Source organism: Gallinula chloropus (assembly GCF_964237585.1).
Source record: "Gallinula chloropus genome assembly, chromosome: 4".
Lineage (NCBI taxonomy): Eukaryota > Metazoa > Chordata > Aves > Gruiformes > Rallidae > Gallinula > Gallinula chloropus.
This window is the reverse complement of record NC_140088.1, coordinates 69,284,318-69,306,556: the sequence shown is the minus strand read 5'-3', so window position 1 is coordinate 69,306,556 and position 22,239 is coordinate 69,284,318. Positions and strand designations below refer to the sequence as shown.

At 40.4% G+C, this 22,239-nt stretch overlaps 1 protein-coding gene across 1 annotated transcript; it reads left to right on the top strand.

The window, feature by feature from the left end:
• Window positions 1-21,012, top strand: EIF4E (eukaryotic translation initiation factor 4E). The gene is made up of 7 exons (XM_084262941.1): window positions 1-54; window positions 9,444-9,550; window positions 11,591-11,686; window positions 13,631-13,694; window positions 15,537-15,650; window positions 18,162-18,301; window positions 20,242-21,012. The coding sequence occupies exons 1-7, from the start codon at window positions 37-39 to the stop codon at window positions 20,354-20,356; spliced, it is 654 nt and encodes a 217-aa protein (XP_084119067.1). The 5' UTR covers window positions 1-36; the 3' UTR covers window positions 20,357-21,012.
• Window positions 21,013-22,239: the final 1,227 nt, after the last annotated feature.

The window sequence follows — 22,239 nt, the reverse complement described above, 5'->3', positions numbered from 1 at the left end:
CTCCCCGCAGCGCGTCTGCGATCAGATCGATCTAAGATGGCGACGGTGGAACCGGTGAGTGTTTCATTCCTTCTCCCGCCGCCTTTCTCCTTCCTCGCTCTCCCGCCGCCGTCTCCTCTTCGAGCGGCGGCTCCCCTGGGCGAGACGGCGGCGGCCGCCGCCCGGCCGTGTGAGGGGCGGATGGGCGCCGGGGCGCGGGCGGCGAGGAGCGCGCGCACGCACGCAGGGGGACGGGGAGCGGGGGGAGGGGGAGCGGGAGGCGCCGGCCGCAGCGGGGGGAGGGGGAGGCGGGGGCCCGAGGGCTGTGCCGGCACCGCCGCCCGCCACACGGCTGCGGGGGGCGCCGGGCCTGCGGCGGCCCAGGGCGGGCGGGAGAGGGGCGGGGGCAGGGCCCGGCGGGTGGCAGCCAGCGAGTGAGGCCTGTGAGCCGCCGGCGCTGCCTTGCCGCCGCGGCGCCCATTGTGCCGCGCCCCGCCCGCGGCCCCCCGCCGCCCGGCCCGGCCGCCCGCGCGGTGCTGCGGTGAGGTGGGGGACGCCGGGGCCGGAAGGCGCGACGTGGGGCGGCCTTGGGCGGCGGCGAACCGGCCCGGCCGCTTGGCGGGCAGCTCTGCGCCGCGCCGGGCGCATGTGGCGCGGTGGAGGTGGCCATGTTGCTTTGCGCCCGGAGAGACCGGTGCGGTAGGCTTGCCGGTCACTGAGGGGGCGGCTCTTCCTCCTCGCCCGGCGAGCGGCCCCCTGGCCGGCGGGGAGCGGTGACGGGCCAGTTAGAAGGAGGCGCAGCGCTGGCGGCGAGAGGCCTGCCTCGTGATGAGGAGGCGCGGGGCCGCCAGCCGGGTGGGGAGCGGTGGGTGAACAGATGCGCCGCTCGGCAGCTGAAACGGGAAAACCGGCAGCGGTAAGACTCCAGGCGCGCTGTGAACGGCATCGGCTTTTCCCGGCAGTGGCGTCTTTCTGGAAGTCAAAATGGTATTCGAGTTCGGTTGGGTTTTGGGGTTTTTTTTTGTGGGTTGCATGATAATTAACAGTTTTTTTGTTTTTCTAGGTGTTGAGTTATGTTTATGGTGATGTGCTCTATCTTATAAACATTGTCCCAGCCTGCGCTTCCATAAAGAACTGAAGCGTTGGGAAGTGGTCCAAGTGTGGTTGTTATTCTCACCCCACGTGCTTGTGTATCATGAGGAGTGGACAGCAGGAGGCTGTATATTAGGGAGTCAAGGAAAGGACGAACTTAAGGGAAGCGAGTGTGTACTTTGGAGAGGTTTTGTGACACTTAAACACTTTTTGTCTTAAGTTAGAATCATTTTGTGGTATTTAAAGATTAATTTTGCACATTTGTGTAAGGGATGCTGACCTTCCTCTTGTGATTTTCTTCCAGCAACAAAGAAATCCAACCCACCTTTACTTGCAAGGAGGAGATTGAAATTGGTCAGCACATGAATTGCTTGACTAACAATTCTGAAGAATTGTTAAATTGTTAAGGCGGTGAGCTGGACCACAAGCAGCACTCTTCCCATGTTCTCCAGACACGGTGTTAGACACTTGTTATTCCATCCAAAAGCTGATCTTTCAGAATTATAGCTCAGAAGATGGGACCTGTCTGTCAGCTTAGTGTTTTGTGATAACCATCAACCTTAGCAAGGGTTATGATAAGTAATTTGTAGTACTGATGGTCATTGGAAATAAAAATTACTCTAAAGACATAGGTTTGTGCCTTTCTTGGCTGTGGTAAGCCCCTCTCTCCACCATTCTCTCCATTGCTCTCGTGCAAGACAGAGATTGCATGTTGCACTAGATCTGGGGCCTAATTTAACCACAAATAAACAACTGATTATGCCATGCCAGTTGCTGGCAAGATTGGTTTCCCAGATTCAATTTAGGGTCCAGTGACAGGCAGTTGTGCTGAGCCAGTAAAAGTGGAAGGGAGGGTAACGCTCGCAACGGTTCAAGTAATTCTGCTGTTGAATGTTCTGCTGTAGTTAAAATACATTTGTCTCAATGAAACAAGTCTCAGTTATGCTTGCTTTGCTTAAGATTTATTTTAATAGTAAAATTTTGTTTATTGTCCTCTTAGGTGGCTCACATTTCTCCTACCTGAGCTTGACGATAGACTTAAGTAGTGACTGAGATCATAGGCACTTAATGTTGCAGAAATATGTGCTTGAATTAAATTAATGTTCAATTACACCAAGCAATTTAATTGTATGTGACGTTAGGGATTGGATCACCTCTTGATCATAGGGAAGCCTTTCTAGTGCTGACCTTGGATTGTAGAGACGTCATATGTGATGCTTCCCTAGTGTGAAAATGTGTTGTGGGAAAATGCAAAGCACTACTGAATGTTGGTTGGTTGGGGTTTTTTCATATGTAGGCTCCTAATGAAGGCAGTGATGTTGCTAGTACTTCCATGCACTCAAATGTAACATCTATTTTAAGTCTTGTTAAGAGGTTTGAACAAAAGTATGAAGCTCTTAAGGAGTACAGAAATTTGATTTTCAAGTACTGTGAATCAGAGTCTCGTGGAAGTTGCTAAGAAAAGCAAGATTATTCTAAATAAATACTGATCTGTTGTACAGTGGTTTGAGTCTCCACTCCAGGGAAAACTTAAACCTCTGCAACATTGACAGGTTAAAACTCTGTTTTTCTTGTGCTGTCTGGATTGGTTTTCTTTTAAGACTGGTAAGTTATTATTTGTTAGAATATGCAGGAGCGTGTCTTATTAAAGTGTGTTCATATTGTAGCCTTTGAGGATTAAATGTGATCAGATAACACTGTGCAAAAGTCCGCAAAGTCAACAGCAAAACCATTAGTAATGCTTTAGTAAATAGTAGTGTACCAAAGGTGACTTTAAAACGTAGCCTCACAAAGCCTGTAACTTCTAGACTTCTAGGTGTGTATAAATCGTGTGGAAGTAACTTAGATGTGAGTGTCTGATCCCTCGCCGCTAACATTGGAAGTGGGCATCATGGTTCAGGTTTAGGTTGTTGGGGTCTTTGTTTCATGACAGTTACCATTACACTTGCACAAACGCTGTTCTTGTGAATTTAAGGTACGTGGGTGAAACTTCAGTTAAGTATAATCTGAAGACTTCTTGTTTAAACAAGTAATAGTCAATAAGCAGGACTCAAAGCTGTCTTCAAATGAAACAGTATTATGTCAAAGCACTGCAAACGTAGTGGTGCAGGGCCTTGACCTTCTGGAAAGTTCAGCATAACTTTGAAAGTTCAAGGTAGGCTGAAAGAGGTATTTCTTTCAGAACTATAACTGACAGACAGTTAGTATGTATGTATAAGTACAGGCGATATTCAACTTGAGACTTAATTCTTACTGCTTGGTACTCCTGCTGTAATATCCTCAGTGACTTGCTGTGGTTGAAGTGGGTATAGTGTGCAGCTGTGATATTGTGAACACAGTTGCTTGCTCATTGCATTTTTCTGGAGTGATGCAGGATAAATGTATCTTGTGTGCTGTTTAAGTGAGAATGCCTATTGTAAACTTTCCAATTATAAATTTAATTTCTAACTGAAATCAAAGCTGCTTCTAAAAGGGGGAAGAGGTCATACGACTTGCAAATTTTTGAGATAAACTTTTCTGAAAACAATTTTTAAATACATTTCAAACATTCTATAAAATGTCAAGCTTATTTCAAGGTAATGCATAAAAATAGCACATGAGACTAGGTTGTGTTTCATTTCCTGATAGTGCTGGCAGGTGTGGAGGTATATGGGAAACTTTAATGACAGAATGTGACCTTTTTGGCACCTTTGTGACAACTGGTGTGAATTTTGAGGGGATAGAAGGGACAATCGAATGAGGGGTGTCAGTAGCTGTACTGTGAAAAAGAAATGCAGATTTAAAAAGTGAATTAATGTGACCTTTTCCTCAAATAGATTTGTCTTTCACTTTTGAAATAGTCTAAAGTCAAGGTTAAACATACGTTTAGAGACTGTTTTTAACTTAAAAACTGGAAGCAGTCACTCATTTCTTAAAGTTATGAAGGCACCAGGTGTGTGATCTACAGGTTTAAATGTGCTATGTAATGCAAGTGTTCTTTTTGCTGCCTTGAAATGGTAGTTGTCTTTGATTCTTACATAATGAGTTCAAGGCAGAAAAAAATTAACTGTTTAAGAGACCTTTCTTAATATGTGCAGAGCAGTCATTTAAATGAATAATCTTTTAAATAGTGAGAAGTTTTTCTCAGGTTTGGTGCAGTTTATCAATCATCATTTGTACATTATGTGCTCTGCAGTTATTTGGCATACCAGAAGTATGTCTAGTACTTTTATCTTGACTGACCTCTTGGACATCCATACATTCATTATACAATTTTGTTTGAAATTCTTTTCTGAAGGTTGACTGTGTCTTAGTTTTTCAGCTGTTGTAAAACTATGCAGGGGTTTGTATGACCAATATGCTTGTGGTAGTCTGGAGAGCTTTTGTGTTTATTGTGTAGAAGTGTTCAAGGAAGTTAGAGGCGTTCTGTCCCCTGAGTCATTTGAACTGCTCTCAGCAGTTTTGGGGAAAGGTTTTATCTTCTTCTCCAAGTGCCTTAGAACTAACAATGTTAGGTGTGGAAAGTCATCTTATCCCATGGGTAGAGCTCATGTTCCAGTAGCAAAGGCAGTGGCAGACTGCAAACTGGGGTGAGAAATGGTAGTACAGGAGCAGCCTGCCTAGGCAGCTAGAAAAAACACAAAGATAGTCAAGTGTTTCAGTATAGCTTGTGACTTGTTTGCTAATTGTAATCATAAGGTTGAGACTTAAATGTTGAAAATCTGATGGGTGCCTTCAAGCATATGAGGAAGTGTTTGACTCTTCTACTTCAGTCCTTGGTTCCTGTCCTCTTCTACATGTGTTGCACTTCTAATTTGGTGGGATGTCACTCAGTTAAAATCACGTCCTGTGTTTGTATGCTAATGGTGAATGCCTTTCTAAAAGTCTGGGGTGGTCTAAGTAATAATGTATGCAGCTAGGATGGTTGCTCTCTGTTAGACCTTATGTCATGCCTAGAAAATTTTTCTCTGTCCTGGTATCTGGGAAGCTATTTAACACTGTGTAATAGGTGACAAGTGGCTACTGGTACCTCTTTCAGTTGATGTTGAATGTACTGCATACAATTTTTACCTCTGTATTCACTCTTCAGAGTTGTGTGGACTACACCTTTAAAGGTCCCTTCCAACACAGTACATTCTAAGATGGTTTTGTTTTCTTACAGCATATAGAATCCTGTTTTGTCCAGAATATTTTGAAATAAAGAACTCCTGATTTTGTCATGTGAATTGTAACCCTAACCATAATGTAGTAGCGGTATCTGCAAGAAGCACAAGGACCAGCAGGTAGTTCGCATGCATTTTCCCTGGACATCTGATAATTGGGGGGGGAACATGGAGTTTTTTGTTCTGTTGGAAACCCTAAACAAGAAGGTGGAAAATCCAAAGCATAATTTATTTTAGTTTGATGCAAGAAAGCTTTAGAAGCCTCTTCCACTCATTGATTCTCTTAACTTTCACGAGGAATGCACCGTAGTGCTAGGTTATGTCCTTTTGGGACGTAGGTGTTGCACTCTCTCAACCGGACTTCCTAAACAACTTCTCTAGACAATTAGCTGACATAAATGTGGTCTGGACAGAACCTGAAAACTCTCGGTGGAACCTAGTCAAGCTAGTTGTTCTTGTCAATAGACAAACCTGATCAAGCAGTTTTTACTGTAAGTGCTATTTGTTTCCTGTCCCAGTGACTCGCACGCCTTCTTTTTGGTATGCTGGTCATTATGTGCTGTGGAGAAAGAATAAGTAACACCAATTAAATCTGCAAGTGTCAGAATCTGAGTAACGTGCAGATACGCACAGTCATTAAAGCTGAATAAGCAACTGTTTCATGACTTCTGCAGGCTGATTCATACGTAAGAAAAAATGTGGCTAGTGAATAAATGTCACTTATAATTATGTGCTGTCTTGTGTATGAGGATTAGGATTGGCCATATGAAGCTTTCCAGTTTATCTGGTAGTTCTACCCTATTTTATTACATCTATTTTAAAAGCAGTAAACCCAGTGGTGGCTTAGTGTTACAGTAGATGCAAAGTGAATTTTAGGTTAAAGAATGCATTAGTTATAAGGAGTAGTGAAGTATTATAAGGATTTTAACTTTCGGAGTCCAGAAACTGAGTGGAGATAGTCTGACTGTAGTTAATAGTGTAGCAATTGCAGGATTTCAAGGTGTGAATTGTAAAAATGTGCACAACACCACTTCAATTCATATGTTGTGTCAATAGGATCTTTTAAAATTCACATGCTTGTGGTTTGGGCAGAATTTCAATAGCTGGAAAGAGGCTGGATACAAAAAGTGGACTTTGATTGCCAGTTAGTGAACTTACATTGTTCGTATTTGACTAACAATGAGAAGTGCTTTGCTATATGAGTACTTTAGTTTGGTGGTCAGAACAGTGAGATAAAAGATGAGAGGAAATAAGAGCTTACGTGATAAACCATCCAAAAATGAATTTTTTGTTTTCTCTGATGACACTGGGAAATAACAGAGTGAAAACAGTCTGCTTTAGGCTTCTCTCTTACACCAGCCAGAAAACTGCTTTGGGGTAGAAAACTCTGCTTCTAACTTTACACCTTTACTCCAGGTTTATTCCTGTGTGTACTGCTGTCCCCTTCCTTGAGGGGCGGTCTGGTACTGAAAAAACCCTTCTTTTTCGGCTGGGCTCTCTTTTGAGGGGCGTAATCCTGGGTCAGGATAATAGGTAGCCAGGCCTGGAGGTGAGGTGTCATTTACTGTTTAGGAGCATGAAATAATGGTTAGTCTGAGTTTCATTAATGTTGTGTATGTAGCTTTCAAAATATCTTAGAGGACTTGTTACTGTGGTGACTTAACTAAAGTGTTTGTACCCAGTCAGATGCCTTCTGTTTGTCCTGAATTGGACTTTCACATAGCTACCTGAAAGGTGACTGTCTGTGTTCTGGGCAGGCATTGAGACTCACTACATTTTTTAAATAGTCTGGAGGTGCTACTTTAGTCCTTTCTGGTGGTATCTTGCATTAGAAATCAGGAAATGGCATAGCCCTGCACGTGCTGCTTAGTTTTGTATTGATTCTTCCAGTTTATGTGGTTAATGATAGTTCGGGAAGCCTGACCAGGGAGAAGTTAGAATTAGCTCTTTGAAAACTATTTGCTGAGCAAACTTGATTCAGATGCTCAACTGAAATTATTTTTGGAAGATGTACTACATGAGTCAAGAGTGACTCTATTTGTTGTAAAAATCTTCAGTGCAATGATATTTGTAAATCAGTTGTAAATATTAGATGGCACAGCTGCAGAGGATTGTGAATGAGAGCAAGCCTTATCACAAAGCCTGCAGTGCTTAGTCTGCTTCCAAAATGTCAACAAGGCTTTTATTGTATGCTCACTGTATTTATGCATGTGATCTTTCTGACTCTTCTAGTCAGAAGTGCCTGAAGGGGCAACACTTAAATTCTAGTTGCCTGTGCCTGGCTTTTTGTAGTGTGGTACAAATGGTAACCTGAAGAAGGAAGTCTTGCGGTGCTGCTATGGTGCATTTTGTGGCCTTTGTGCACTGACCATCTCAATTTGTTTTGTGGGGTGCTTGTGTGAGGCTAAAGGGGAAGATGTGTATTTCATCCCATTGGCTTAAAAATAAATGGGGCTAAGGCTAGCAATCTTATTCTAGATAGCTTAGTAACAGCTTCAGGGTTTTTTTTGAAGATCTGTTTAGCTGTTAGTGTTACAGTGAAGGCTATTTGACAGATTGTTCAGCATTGTCAGTAATGTTCCCCACTAGGGAATCTTCAGAAATCATTTACTTTTATTTAGAGGCAGGAAACTGCTTGTACTGGCTAAAATGAAGCACTGTCCTAGTTGTCACTGCCCCTGTTAGGTCTTCACATTTCAGTCTCTTCACTGTGAACATGGGAGCATGTGAAAGCGTTCTTAAACATGATGTAAATTACATTTAGCTTTTGAACTGAAACTTCTGCTAGGTGAGCTGGTAAGCATACTTAATTATTTTCAAGCGTAAAGGTGTAACTTCTCTGAAGTAAGACATAGTATTATGCTTAATAATGCTTATATACTAATAATCAGAAGCGAGTCCCTATTAAAGCAAACCTTAGGTGTTACCAGAAGAGTTTGCCAGCTGGGAAGGTGAAGGGTAAACAGTGTGTGTTTATGTTATCGCTTTAAATCCATTCCACTTTTCAGCAGCTTTGGTGGTGATAAACTGAGTAACATGAAAGCCTGGAGTAAACTGTTCCATTAATTAGATGACTTACCATTACTTAATCCACCCCTAGATTCCTTTGTTCTCTTAAAACCACAAAGTTTAAATTAATTTTTAAGTACTGCTTTTGTATTGTCACATGTAGGAATAGCTGGAGTCTTTGGGTCTGCTGGAGTTAATATTTGTTTATATTGCTGAAGTGCTTTTTCTTTCACAGGCTTGGCTGTACAGGCATTTGCGTGTTAGCTGTAGGCATTGAGCTCTGGTCCTCATTCCCTGTGTCTAATGTTTTAGCAGGGATTGCAGATTATTGAGAGATGGTGGTAACTGGTGGGGACACTTGGCCTCACAATAAAGCTTTGTGTTCCCTGGTTTGAAGGAATGGCATTAGAATTTCAAACCTGGCACAGTGGCTCTTTGAACTGAATGACAAGCTTGAGGGTGTTTGCATGCAAAGGGAATATATTATTTCACTTCTTTGTGTTAAAGTGTATTTGACATCTCCAGTGCTGTCTAGAGAATTGAAAAAATAATGCTTGGCATCATTCTGATCTGTGGTAAACATGTCATTACGTTTATTTCAGTTTGAAATTTGAGAGCAGATATGTGTTTAAAATCTGGTGTTTAGTGCCTGAAGCTTTGTTAGTAAGGATGTTGTAAATACAAAGACAACTATTTACCAGTTTGACTTCTAGTTGCTTGTAATAACTGATTTCACAACAGAGAATTGTAGGCATGTCTCCTACTTGTAATAACAGATTTTGCTAGATAAACAGGGCTTGCACATCTGTTTCCAATGGTGCTTTGTCAGAAACATCCTAAAATAATTATTCTGGAAATAAATTTTTGCATGTGCATTTTCTAGAAAACATAGTATAGTGTGTATTGCTAAAATAACTCTTATCAAAGACAGACAAGTATGTAAAGCAAACCATTCTGGAAACAAGTGACACAGGAAGCAAATCATGGAACAGCAGATTGTGAGTCCCTGCAGTGAATATTTATTGTAGGACCTGTTAGATGCTGAAGAATAAAAGGATGCAGCGTGTACTTCCATGGTGTGATTTGGCCCCCTTGTTCAGGATGAGTTAGAAAGAACTCTTAGCTTCAACCTTCTTACAGTTACTTCAAATAATTAATTTACTTCAATTAAAAAATCGAAAAGGAACATACTAATAACTTCTTTTTTTTTTTTTCAAACAGGAAACCACTCCCAACCCTCAGCCTTCAGAAGAGGAGAAAACTGAGCCAGCACCTAGTCAGGAGGTTGCCAGCCCTGAACAGTATATTAAGCATCCACTACAAAACAGGTAAATAGTGTGGAAATGTGATCGTAATTTTGCCAAAGATAGAAGAATGCCTGTGACTTTACAGCTCTCATTTATCTTACACTTTCTTAGCATCATTTTGAGAGTTCCAAATTTTTTTAGGTTTTTTTGCAGTGGAAATAGAATCTGATTCTGTTATGAATTAGAGCCTTACTGTGTAATGCTACAGAAGCTAAAAGTCTTTGCAGGCAGGTGATTGGAAAGAGTGTGGCTTTGTGTATATTTAGAGTCTAGCAGAGCTGTTGTTGCTTTTGTCTGTTGTGTTTTAAGCGACTGACACTGATATGAAGCTGCTGCCAAGCAGAACTGGCAAACCTGCCGTTGTGCCTTTGATCTAATTGTGGCAATTAAGGTGCCAGTGGTGAAGACTTCTCATTTCCATTTCTTTTCAGAGGCTTACTCTGTCATATCTTTTTGTCCTCTTTGGCACTGAAAGTAGTAGAAGCTGTGTTAATTGGCCAAGGAACTAATTAGACTTGATCATATGAGTGGTTAGTGTCTACAGTAATACTGTTTTCTTTGTCTGTAGGAAGCATGGCAGAAGAAACCCCCTAAAGTGCAAATGCACACATTTGTACCAGTGTGTCACTAAGAAAAGTGTAGGACATGTAAATTCTTCTTGTTAACAAGAAGAACATGGAGCAGTAGTTAAAAGTATAACTAAGAAAAGGTAGCAAAAAGTCAAAGCCCTCATACTAAATTTTGTGTTCAGTGTGCAAAATCAGGTATGTATTAAAAGCTGCTACTTGCTTTCTGTTGAACGTGCACAGAAGTCACTCCAGCAGGGTACCTGTGCTTTAGAAAGAACAGCCAGGAAGTTGTTTTCTCCAGATAGCTGAAGAGTTGATGTGGAATGCTCAGTGCTTAACATTGGTAGGTAGGTGCTGCTGCTCCAAAGTGAACACTTACCAAGTGACTTGGTAAGATTCAGTGACACCTAAATCTTTTTCTAAGTTTTGAGCAGGCATGGAAAGCCACTGTGCACTACAGTGCTATGCTGTGTGCATCCCACTCCCCCTTGTCTTTCAACTTCCATCCTTGCTGTTTTCCTCTAACGACTTTGATTAAATTGGTGCTGCCACTCCTTTACAAGTGCTAGTGGGGCTATTACTGGAAAAGAGTGAGCTTTTAAAACACAAGTTGCTTAGGAAAGGTCTCAAATCAATAGATTGACACCTGGAGACTCAAGTACCTCACTGTGAGAAGATAAATCTACTTTAGTGCTAACCTGAGTGATTTCAACACTATGAAAACTGGGCTTGTTTTGTTAAATTGCCTCATCAGGTATCCTTTTCCAGCATTTTGTGATTATGATATTTAAGTCCAGAAGGATCATCTTTGAAAGGTTCAATTTTATAATGTGTTGAGATTTGTACTCAGCAGAGATGATGTTATAGAAAATTGGATGGAAATTTTTTTCCATTAGTCATATATGTGCAGATTTAAAATCTTGCAACAGTTAAAGTTAGTTGGTGGGTTTTTTTAACACTGTCACCGTTGTTAAATTTAATATAACTTCCCTTTTAAAATATGTGCTCCCCTAGTATGTTAGCGCTTGGGAAACTCATGTCATGTATAGCTTTGGAGAGGTGTGATTATCTTTTGTAAGATTTACAAGGAAATTACTGGGAAGGGGGAGCTGTGCTCCCAGTTTAAATAGTTGGTGGTGTTTTAGACCATACTAAGTTATCTGTGGTAGGGGATTGCAGTTTAGCAGTAGAAGTGAGGAGAAACATCCAAGGCTTAGGCTTACAGTTATATTCCAAATATCCCAAAACTATGTAAAATATTTAACTAAACTGATCAAGTCTGCCATATTTCTTGTAATGAGAACACAAATATTGTTGATCTGCAAAGAGTTGGACTTGAGAACTGAATGTCTTGTGTAGTTTACTGATGAAAACTGATTTCATGCTGATTATATCTTAGGGTTTGCAATTAATCTGGATATAACCATGCAAATGGTGTATTATATTTGTAATATACTTCTATATGCTATTATTTTATTTTGCTTTCCTTTAGATGGGCGCTCTGGTTTTTTAAAAATGACAAGAGCAAAACTTGGCAAGCAAATCTTCGTCTTATCTCAAAGTTTGACACTGTTGAAGACTTTTGGGCGTAAGTAAAGGGGTTTTTTCAATCTGCATAATAATCCTGGCATATGTTGGCAAAGCTTATGCTAAAGTCAGGAAAAAAGTACTCTAACTGCAACTTTGGAGAAATTTTCCATACTGTAAATGCACATAGTCTTGCTGTTAACATTGCAGCACTGCTTATATTTGTATGTACATGGCCTACCTGTAGAAAGTTGTATTTATGGAGTAGCTATCTCATATGAACAAGAATTTAAATTCTTTTGGCCAGCTGTTACTTTCTTGGCCCCAAATTCTGCTCATTGACAAAATTCTCAGATATCTGGCTCACTTGAGATGCTCAAGAGTGCCTGAATTGAGAGCATAGTACTTGGGAGATTGATGCAGGTTAATGGCATCCTTGAAAGAAGTTCATTAGAGGTTACAGAAGAAAATTGATTCATTCTAAATTGAAGGTGTGTGAAAGCAGTTGGGCTTAAACGGCAAGAACAAAGCCTTTGAAGGTAGGTCTGTGCTTTCCTAATACCTCAGACAAATTTGGGTGGCTTATTCAGAAGATAGCAGCTGCCATAATAATGAAATACAGAGAAAATATAAATGGCATGAAGTTGAGTATGAAAAAAAAAAAGGATTATATAGTTGATCTTCCATAGCGTTTCATGCTGCATTGAGCGGTAGGGGTGTTCTTTTGGATGTGATCAGGAAGGAAGAGATGGTCTCGTTATGGAATAATGAGACCTATCAGTGACCCATTAGAGTCAACCAGAAATAAAGATACCAAAATTGTTGAACAGGTATTTATCAGTGCAAGTATTTGAGGGAGGGAAGTAGAATTCTGTGCTTGTAACCAGCTTTCCCATTCCTACAGTGAAGGTGACTGATGTTTGAGTTAACAGTAGCTTGCAGTCTTGGAGTATGTGAAAGGAGGCTAATTTGTTTGAAGCTCACTATTAAAGTCAGTTAAGAATGAGATTTTTGGAGCTCCTATAACCAAGACAGTCTGGGTAATTAAAAGAAGTGCGAAGCTAGCTGTCTGCAGTCAAGGTATAAAATCAGCCACAAGCAATTGAGAAATCATGCCTCGGTTGTCAGAGTGGGAAATAGGCATGTTGTTCTGAGGAGGTAAACTTAAGGGAGGGAAGCTGGTAAATCTGTAACTAACTTTGTCAATACCTGTGCCTGATACCTAATTACCAGAACATTTGGTGCTAGACTGTGCTTGAATGTTAGTTGGTCTTGGCCTGCAACGTACTATGGTATGCACAGAACTTTTTCTAAAGTCTTGTCTTAACAATGCAAGGGGGGGAAGCATCTCCTTGCCTGGGGAGGAGACAATATGTACTCCTTATTTCCTTTTTCGTGAACAGTGGTGGTGTAAATTGAATTCAGAGTGTGTGTATAGTGTTTTGTTGCTAGGCATATGTTCTTGCCTTTTGAGTCCTTAGTTCAATTTGAATTATCAGGCCTACAGCCTTCACCCCTAGAGTATTGGGCTAAATAACAAAGTTGAATATTTTTCCTAAAACTTCTTTCTGAGTAGAAAAGAGTTATAGTTATAAGAGCAACCTTATAAATAACTATTCTTTATTCCATGTACGTATATGTACAGAATACACATGCCTGCAGAACTTAGTGCCGTGAAAGTTCAGTGAATTATGTTTCCAGTAACTTCATTAGAATTAGGTTTAAAAGAAGCATTACTTCACTATTTCTGGAAAATACTGTTGTGTAGGAATCCAGGAAGTGTTCATTAAACCAGTTTCCATTCTGCTGCTTTAAGCACAGAACATGTTTAAACCTAATGCTTTTGTACTGCTGATGAATATGTAGGGAATAGGGTGGCTTCTGAAACAACTTTATGGCTTTTTAATTTTTGTATTTTCTTCAGTCATATGTCTTAAATTCTTTAAGAATTTTGTACCTTAAAATAATGCCTAGTTTTTAATCCTGCTTTTTTCCCTCCCAATAGTTTATACAACCATATCCAGCTCTCTAGTAATTTAATGCCTGGTTGTGACTACTCGCTCTTTAAGGTATGCTTGCTAACCTTTTTTCCTTCAGTTATGGATGTTGATGGTTTCCTGAATAAGCAAGACACTGTCAAAATATTTCACTTTGGATATTTAGTGAAGTGTTGGGTATGTCCTAAAGATGTTATTTTTTTAGGAAGTCCCCCAAACACATGCCCTCTGAAAACAAGGATGTCACTAGTCTGAAAATGCAAGTACTTGCTTTAACACAGTGCATTTTAATCTGTTGCCATGTGTGTCCTCGTTCTGTGCTTGAGATGCTTGTGTAAATAATTCTTAATTCCTATAACATGAAAGATTTTCCAGCTCTGTCATTTGGTGTGACACGAGGAGTTAAAATATTCCGGTTCTGTGAGAGGCTGCAATGTTCTCCAGTATTCCTAATGAGCATTACTAGCCAGATCCACAGTACACGTATAATTTCTACACCACAAGTTACGTGCTGTATTACTCATGCGTGAAACAGAAAATTGCACCCAGTACTGACACTTAAAGCATGCTGAGGAAGTAATTCAGACTAGTGAATAGAAATGCTGATGAGAGAAATCCTGCCTTGGCTGGAGTGGAGATCTGAACTGGAACTCTAAATTAAATCCTAACCTCTCCGAAGTGCTTCTAACATACGCCTTCCTCTCTGGTTTCAGATACCTAAAAAAACCCCCCATCTACTGGTGCCTGGTTCCCTCTTTGCTATAAAACATAGCTGCTGGCTGGGACCCCTCAGTGGACTGTGTACCTAGTTTGTAAACCATAACAGCTTTAGGTAGGGAGGAGGTGGTGACACTTGACTTTGGGATGGTCATGATACTTTAGGTGACTGAGAAACCTTGGGTTTTTTTGTGTGAATCTTAAATTTGTATTTAAGTATGTGTATCTGTTCAGTGTTTGCATGTCATCGGTCAGCAATAATTTATTCAGATGCATGGAACAGGTACATGGAACAGAATTGGCAACTGTTGTGGGCCTCTATGCAGTCTCTTGCTGCTGTCCTTCAGTCGTGACCTCGTAAGAGTGCCTCTTAAAGGTGATGAAGTAGTTTGAGCTCTGCAGCTGCCAGTGAGGGTGTTAAATTTAAAGTGAGCTGACACCACTCCATCCTGCATGTTGAACACTTAATTAGTTTTCAGCCAAAGTTCTGTAGTGTGGCTCTCCTAATAGACATTTCTTAACCAAATTTCTGTCTAGACAGTTACCTGCTCTTTTCAGTGACTGATGTTCCTGAAGTGTCGTGTAGCTGGTGGATGTGGGAGTGGCAGCTGGCTGCTTTGCTGGATCAATGCATCCAGAGTTACTTAATTCATTGCAAGGCCATGGGTAAAGCATGAATCAGAGTGCAACTTGCTTCTAAATGGTGTGTTGATTTTTGTGGCCCTGGCAATTAAAACCCTCTTATTCTCACTTTATGCGTGTAGGAAGTCATTGAGAAAGACTGCCAAGGGTGTCTGTTTCAGTGAGGTAATCTTTATGCATAAGTGAAGCACTTGGCCAGAGTTGCAACGAGTCCAAGACTTAAAATAAGGACTCAGAATGTAGCTGCTAATTTTGTCTGGTTTCATACAGGCCAAAGTGAATGTTTGGCTTTCCCCATTCCCAGAGTTTTTTATGTAATGTTGTGTAGCTAAGACTTCTGCCAGGGCTGGCTATCTTCTGTAGAAAGAACAAAGTTGGTTAGCAAAAATGCACTTTTTAAGCGGTGTTGGTGTGAGACAGTACTTCTGGACAGGTATGTATCCTAAACTATACACCTTTTTCTTCAGTTGTTATTTCAGTTATCAATGGCCTTTTGGTTATTCTTTAGGAAAAATAAAGTTCAAGTCTGATTTACCTTCTGGCTGTTCTTTGCAGGATGGGATCGAACCCATGTGGGAAGATGAAAAAAACAAGCGAGGAGGACGATGGCTAATTACACTAAACAAGCAGCAGAGACGAAGTGACCTTGATCGCTTCTGGCTAGAGACAGTAAGCACTGTGGCCTTACAAGTAGCAGCTGAAGGATCTTGCATTTGCATTATTTTAGCTGGTTTGTTCTTTCCGTGTGTCACACTAGACTCTTAAGTTCCTGGCTGCGCAGTGCCCTGTAAGTTTTTATTGACAGGCTGATTCGAAACATGAGTTTTCAGTAGAGATGCTGGGTGTAGTTGTGTACTGTTGAATACTGCCTCGTGATGGGCAGCAGTAGTGGTAATTCTACAGGAGGGGTTAACCTTTTGTGCAGAACATACAGAACAGCTGTTGAGCTGCAGGAAAATAACACTTTGCCTTGAATGTGACTCCCAAATTTAACTGCTCAAATGTAGTGCTTTGTTCTACAGAACTCTTACAAGTCAATGGTTTTCAGGTTTAGTCTTGCTGAAACAAGGGAGTTACGGATTTTTTTTTTTGATGTTTCTGTACTCACCTTAACAGTGGGATAGGCAAGTAGTAGCACAGTCTGCCTGCGTGCTGTAAAAGTACTCTTTTCCATTGCTGTTATCTTTGTGGAATAGATTGTTTTAATGGTAAATATACTTCAACATATGTGGGTTGTAGTAACTTGTAGAAAAGGATACAACTGTATTGTCTAGGAAGTGACTTAAATAGCCTAAAAATCTAGTGTGATCTGGGTTTTAGGGGCATGGATTGCAGGTAGTACAGTGCAAAGCAGTCATCAAATCTCTGATCTTTTCTATCTGCTTGTGTGAGAGACACTGTTGCACCCCTTTGAAAGGGAGAAATGGCCTTCAGGATCAGAGCAGCAGTGTCCAACAAACCAGATAAGGATCTTTATAGTTCCTGTAGTGGTGATTTGAAGAAAGGATGGTGAGCATTGTATGACTAGGCAGTATGATGGCACATGAGGCAATGTCTTGCTCTGTGATTTTGACTTCCCCAAAGGCCTGAGTCTTAGTAACCATTACGTATGGATTGGAAACATATAGATGGTTTACATAAACTTGAGGCTAGAGCGCTCTCCTTTTTGTTTAGCAACAAGCAGTGGCACAGAGCCTGAATACCCAGGTGACTGGGATGTGCTCTAAAATACAAAGCAAAGCCAATTCCTTTATCACTCCCTTTCGGAACAAAATTTTACTATAATCTAATGATCTTTACCATTCTTTACTGTAAACTAAACTGCATTTAGGAAGACCTAACTTCCCCCTGCCCCCATTGAGCAGCATTCATGAAGAATGTTCTTGACTGTAGTATTTGAGCATATCGGTTGCCTTTGCAGGTGTATGTACTAAGGCTGTTGATAGATATTTTTAATATGTTGTGTGTGGTTTAACTTAAACATTTGTGGCTTTCATTACTCAGTGTGTGCATCCTGCAATTGGGTGTAACACTTAAAGTACGAGTAGTTATACCTGGTTTATTCAGTGACACACTTTGTCCTTTTTATATTTCCTCCCTGAAATCAGCCCTTGCAGCTCTCATGGGTACTGAAAGACCTGCTCTGTTCAAAAAAATTGCCAGTGTGTTAGATTTCCAAATGTTCTAAGTGATTCTGGAAAATAAGTATAATGGCAATGTATTTAACATACTGGGCAAGCAAGCATCCATTTGGAGACTAATACTTCATTGTGCTAAAGGATTTTTAATGCAACATGGACTAGATACATCTCAACTAGAAGAATTTTTCAGCTTTGTATATCTGTCTACAAATTGCTTGTTTTAAAAGTTTCAGATTTTAAAAATCCCTTTCGCAGTTAGCATATTGCACAGGGATGTGACCTAGCTGAAACTGATGTTCCTGAAGTGTACCATCTTTGCCAATTCCAAGCTTCACCATCTGAAATGTGGGGGAGAAGCTTACATTGCTTGTATGCTTTTATCGTTACACTTGCATTACACTCTGTTGAGGATGACTAATTCTCAATTTAAAGTCCGTGGGAGCTCTGAAGCTTCCTGGGTGTGCTGATAGGAAGTAACACTTTACTAGATAGCACTTTCACCAAAGTTGCAGACTGATTTGCCTCCACATTGATTCACTTCAGAATTGAAGTTGGACCTTACATATTGGACATTGCCCAAATAGTTCTTCACAGGTTTTTCCCAGGTAACAAATGTGTAAGCACTTAAATGTTCATATTTGTCTGCCTGTGTTAAATGTACTTTATAAAGAATAAATTCCTTTAGTTCTTATCTGGTTTTGGAGTGGCGGGATGGGGCAGGAGGCAATGCTATGTAAATGATTGTGTCAGACCTTGAAGCTACTGGGGGACAGTGGGAGAGACAGGAATACTCAAAATAGGAGGGAGACACTTTACAGCAACTGAGTTTATGCTCATTTGTTAAGCTCTTAAGCTCACTTGTTAACATTTGGAACTTCAACAAGATACTGCAAGAAACAGAAAATGATTGTTGTATGGTAAGCACCTACAAGCAGTAAAACATGATACTCCTCAAGTCCTTTGTGCACAGAGTGGTTGCTTTTGGGGCAGGATTCTGACTTTGAACTGCCACTTTTAATGGTTCATTTTTGTTTTGTAGCTGCTGTGCCTTATTGGGGAGTCGTTTGATGACTACAGTGATGATGTATGTGGTGCTGTTGTTAACGTTAGAACTAAGGGTGATAAAATAGCAATATGGACAACTGAATGTGAAAACAGGGATGCTGTTACGCATATAGGGTAAGTAACATGGTTGGTGTCTTGAATATATTAAGTGTAATGATCCATTTAAAGCAGCTAACTTGGTAGGTGTCACCTGTGCAGAGCAATCCCGAGTTCAAGTAACTCAGTGCCAAATTATTTGCATTATTGTGTAGGGATTTTTGTATAGGCTTATGCTAATAACTTCTTCCCACTGCTGCACTACCTTCACTGTATCTAGAAATAATGAAGAATTGAACACAAATCTAAGTACAAGTTTTTGATTTCACAGTGAGGCATTGTAATCACTACTGTAGCATGCTGGTTTGTAAAGGTGGGTTGCCAGTAACAGGAGAGCATTGATAGAAAAGACTTTTCTCAAGAAAGCAATGCTACCAAATAAGAGAATCATTTTAAATCTACAGCTCACAAGGCTGCTCTTATATTTGATGAAAGCTGGACAGTGATGTGCTGTGAAACTCTGCTGGTATCTTCCTACGTTCTTGTCTAAGTGCAAATCAAAACAATGCTGAGTTTCATGGATTATTTGACGTGTGTAATAGCATGTTGCAGTCTTCGTTCCAGGAAGTGACACTAGTCATCTCAGATTGTCATGGGCCTCTGCTAAGGAAAATGGTGTGTTGTGCTCTGCTGTTAGGAAGTATTGCTCAAGCCATTGGATTCCTTATGCTGCGGTATCGATGCTTCACAACTACCTCCTGTTAGTCATGCATTAAAGACCACTTAACCTGTGCAAACTAATGAAAATACTTACCTTCCTATTTTAGTGCTTCTGTCTTAAGCGACTTGTAACTGTCAGACATACTAACTTGCTAAAATTTTTCACTTACTGGGTAGCTCTCTTGACACATTCCTCATTTGGGCCTTGATGAATCTGGTGGGGTTACCTTACAGTAACCATTTTGTTACACAGTCGTGTTCAGACTTGTGGGGTGTTTAACACAGGCAAATAGAACTGTAGTATGCATCTTCTGCTAGTAGAGAATAACTTTGCATTGAAGCCTATTTTTGGTGTGACATGAACCATTAACGAAGGAGCAAAGATGACTCTAACTGTAAAAAAAAAAAGTTAAGATGTTTGCAGACTGATTGGCACAATAACCTAGGTAAATTATGTCGACTACCTGCTGTCACCTTGCTGTAACTAGAGAGACAACACATCAAGCTTTTATTTAAGTTAAAATTGGGGTAAGCTGTGGTCCAGTAAACTGCTCTATTATGATTAGAGTAAGTTTAAAAAAACCCAGCTTCACATAATTAATAATTTGCAGTTGAACAGACTTCTGTGGTTTGGTCAGAGCTTGCAGGCTAGTGCCACTAGTGATTCGCATCTCACTCATACTCTATGCTTAGGAACACAGTGTAAGTGGGGTGCTGCTGCTGCTTAAGTCATAAAATAAAATCCAAGCTGATTTTTCATAGAGCTTTGGTTGGGTAGCTGCCTGACCAGAACTGTAATGAGTTGGGGGGAGTGAGTGTTTTCTTATCAGTAGTTAAAGAAATTGCAGCAAATCTGTGCAACCGAGATGTGTGTGGTGATAAAAACGGGCTGTCTTACTTGGTTCAGGTGACTTTGTCTCAGTAGTCCTGGAATTGGGGACCATGACTTCCCACATGTAGAAAGAAGCCAGCTATGAGTATAGTTTGCTGCTGTTAGTGGTGCTGGCACAAATGCAGCAGAGTCCCCGTGTTCTGCATTTATACAGACCTGTTAGTTATTTTTTGGCAAGAGCTTATCCTATTTTCTAAGGTAAGTCATTGTTCATACAGAGCTATAAGCTCATTTTAGATGCAGTAAGCTAGATAAAGTCCTGTTTCAAGTCCTTTATTAATATTTTAGAAATTGTTTCTAAATAGGCAACTATTTTTCATGGGTTTGTCAGATCTTAAAGGCAGGTGTCCTGTTACTAATTCCTTCCTAAGGGCTTTGCTTAAACTGTTGTATTTCTTCTCTGCAGGAGAGTATACAAGGAAAGATTAGGACTTCCTCCAAAGATAGTGATTGGTTATCAGTCCCATGCAGACACAGCTACTAAGAGCGGCTCCACCACTAAAAACAGGTTTGTTGTTTAAGAAGACACCTTCTGAGTATTCTTTCATAGGAGACTGCGTCAAGCAATCGAGATTTGGGAGCTGAACCAAAGCCTCTTCAAAAGCAGAGTGGACTACATTTAAATTCGATTTCCATCTAAGTGTTGCTAAGATTTGTGAGAAGTCTCATTCGCCTTTGTCTTGTACTTCTGTGTTCTTCTTTTTTTTCTATTTTGGCTGAAGTAACCATTACCAATCAAAATTTTAGTACACTTCACCCCTCAAATCCATACATGTATTCCTGGCCCACTCTGTAACAGCTTGGTAGAAACATTACTATTACAAAAAAAAAAAAACCCAACCAACCCACACCCCATTTGTTTATCCACAGTATTCAGAAAAGAAGCTGCATTTCTGTACCTGCAGGAAATTACTCTGTTTTACATTTGCATTGTATGCAGTAACATTTTGCTGGTTTGGAGAAAAAAAAAAAGAGTATGGTGCATACAGTTTTCTAGCAATTTTTTTATACAGCATCTTCTTTGCTGTAACCTATGCTGATGGCTGCTAGATTAATTTATTTGTTTTCCCTATTTGGTAACATTAGTGATGTTTTGATTTCAGTTGTTTTTCTCATGTAACATTTGGTGAAGAATTTGGGAATATGACAAAGGTGGAATAAACATTAATTTTGTGCATTCTTTGGTAATTTTTTGGTTTTTTGTAACATCAAAGCTTTGCTACAAATTTATGCATTTCAGTCAAATCAGTGATCTGTTTGTGTGTTTTCCTAAACATAATTGTGGATCTTTTTTTTAATGTAACACCATAATTTACATTCCTTACTAGAAATAGTTATGTCTGTTTTTGTATCTTATGCTGTATTTTAACACTTTGTATTACTTAGGTTATTTTGCTTTGGTTAAAATGGCTCAAGTAGAAAAGCGGTCCCATTCATATTAAGACAGTGTACAAAACTGTAAATAAAACGTGTACAGTGAATTGTCTTTTAGACAACTAGATTTGTCCTTTTATTTCTCCATCTTTACAGCAAGTGTTTGTACTTCTTGTGACAAGGCAGTCTCCACTGTGGCTTTGGTAGTGTCTTCCAAGAAAGATGAAGTCTGGAGCTATAGTCTGTTGAAACTTAATAAATCTATTAGACAGCACCCTAAATCTAAGTGAAATTATATTGATGTGGCTGCTGTTTTTTTCTTAGTGGCTGGACTAATTGGTCATGGTTTGCATTGTTTCTCTTTTGACTGGCTTATGCCAGCCAAGAAGTTTGAGGGTTCATAGAAAGCTGTTTAGTTTCACATAGGAGCTACACTAAGCGTGGTTCTACTTTAAGTATATAATTCCTATATGAAGTGCAAGTAAAGCGCATTAGAGCCATGGCTGCAAAATAAAAAGTGAGCATCTGGATAGGCTGCTGGTGTGTGTTTCAGTGAAATGGATCTTTTATTGCCTTGAAAGCTGCTGTGGAAGCTGTCAGTTTGCTTGACTTGGACTGGGGGAAGTTTTGAAGGCCACTGAGTTCTTGTTTTGAGCACAACATGAGAGGCTTTTTCTTTCCTCTCTCTAGGGGGCTTGCAGCAAAATCAGTGCTTTATTGTCAATTTCTTTAGTGTGTGGTAAAGATCTTGCCAGGGCTATATAGCCTGTTACAAGGCAAAAGCTTTGTTTTGATCTTGAAGTGAGTTTAGCCACTGTGGCCGCGAACCTTCGGTTGAATCGGGCTCCTAGGCCAGGCTAGTTAAGGCACTGAAGTGTCACTGTGTGCAGCAGACCTGGGCACTCTTTTGCACGTCTTCTAAGAAATGTGCGTTGTGGTACCTTGTTGGTATAGTCCCACACTAACTTCTGGAGTACTCTTACATCTAACAGAAACACTTAAGGCAGATGTCTGTGTCGAATGGTGCTGT

What these genes read in the sequence shown, in the direction of transcription:
- EIF4E (XM_084262941.1), top strand. An exon ending in GTGACTACTCGCTCTTTAAG is followed by an intron (nt 13,695 to 15,536) that starts GTATGCTTGCTA and finishes TGTTCTTTGCAG; the next exon opens with GATGGGATCGAACCCATGTG. An exon ending in GATGCTGTTACGCATATAGG is followed by an intron (nt 18,302 to 20,241) that starts GTAAGTAACATG and finishes TCTTCTCTGCAG; the next exon opens with GAGAGTATACAAGGAAAGAT.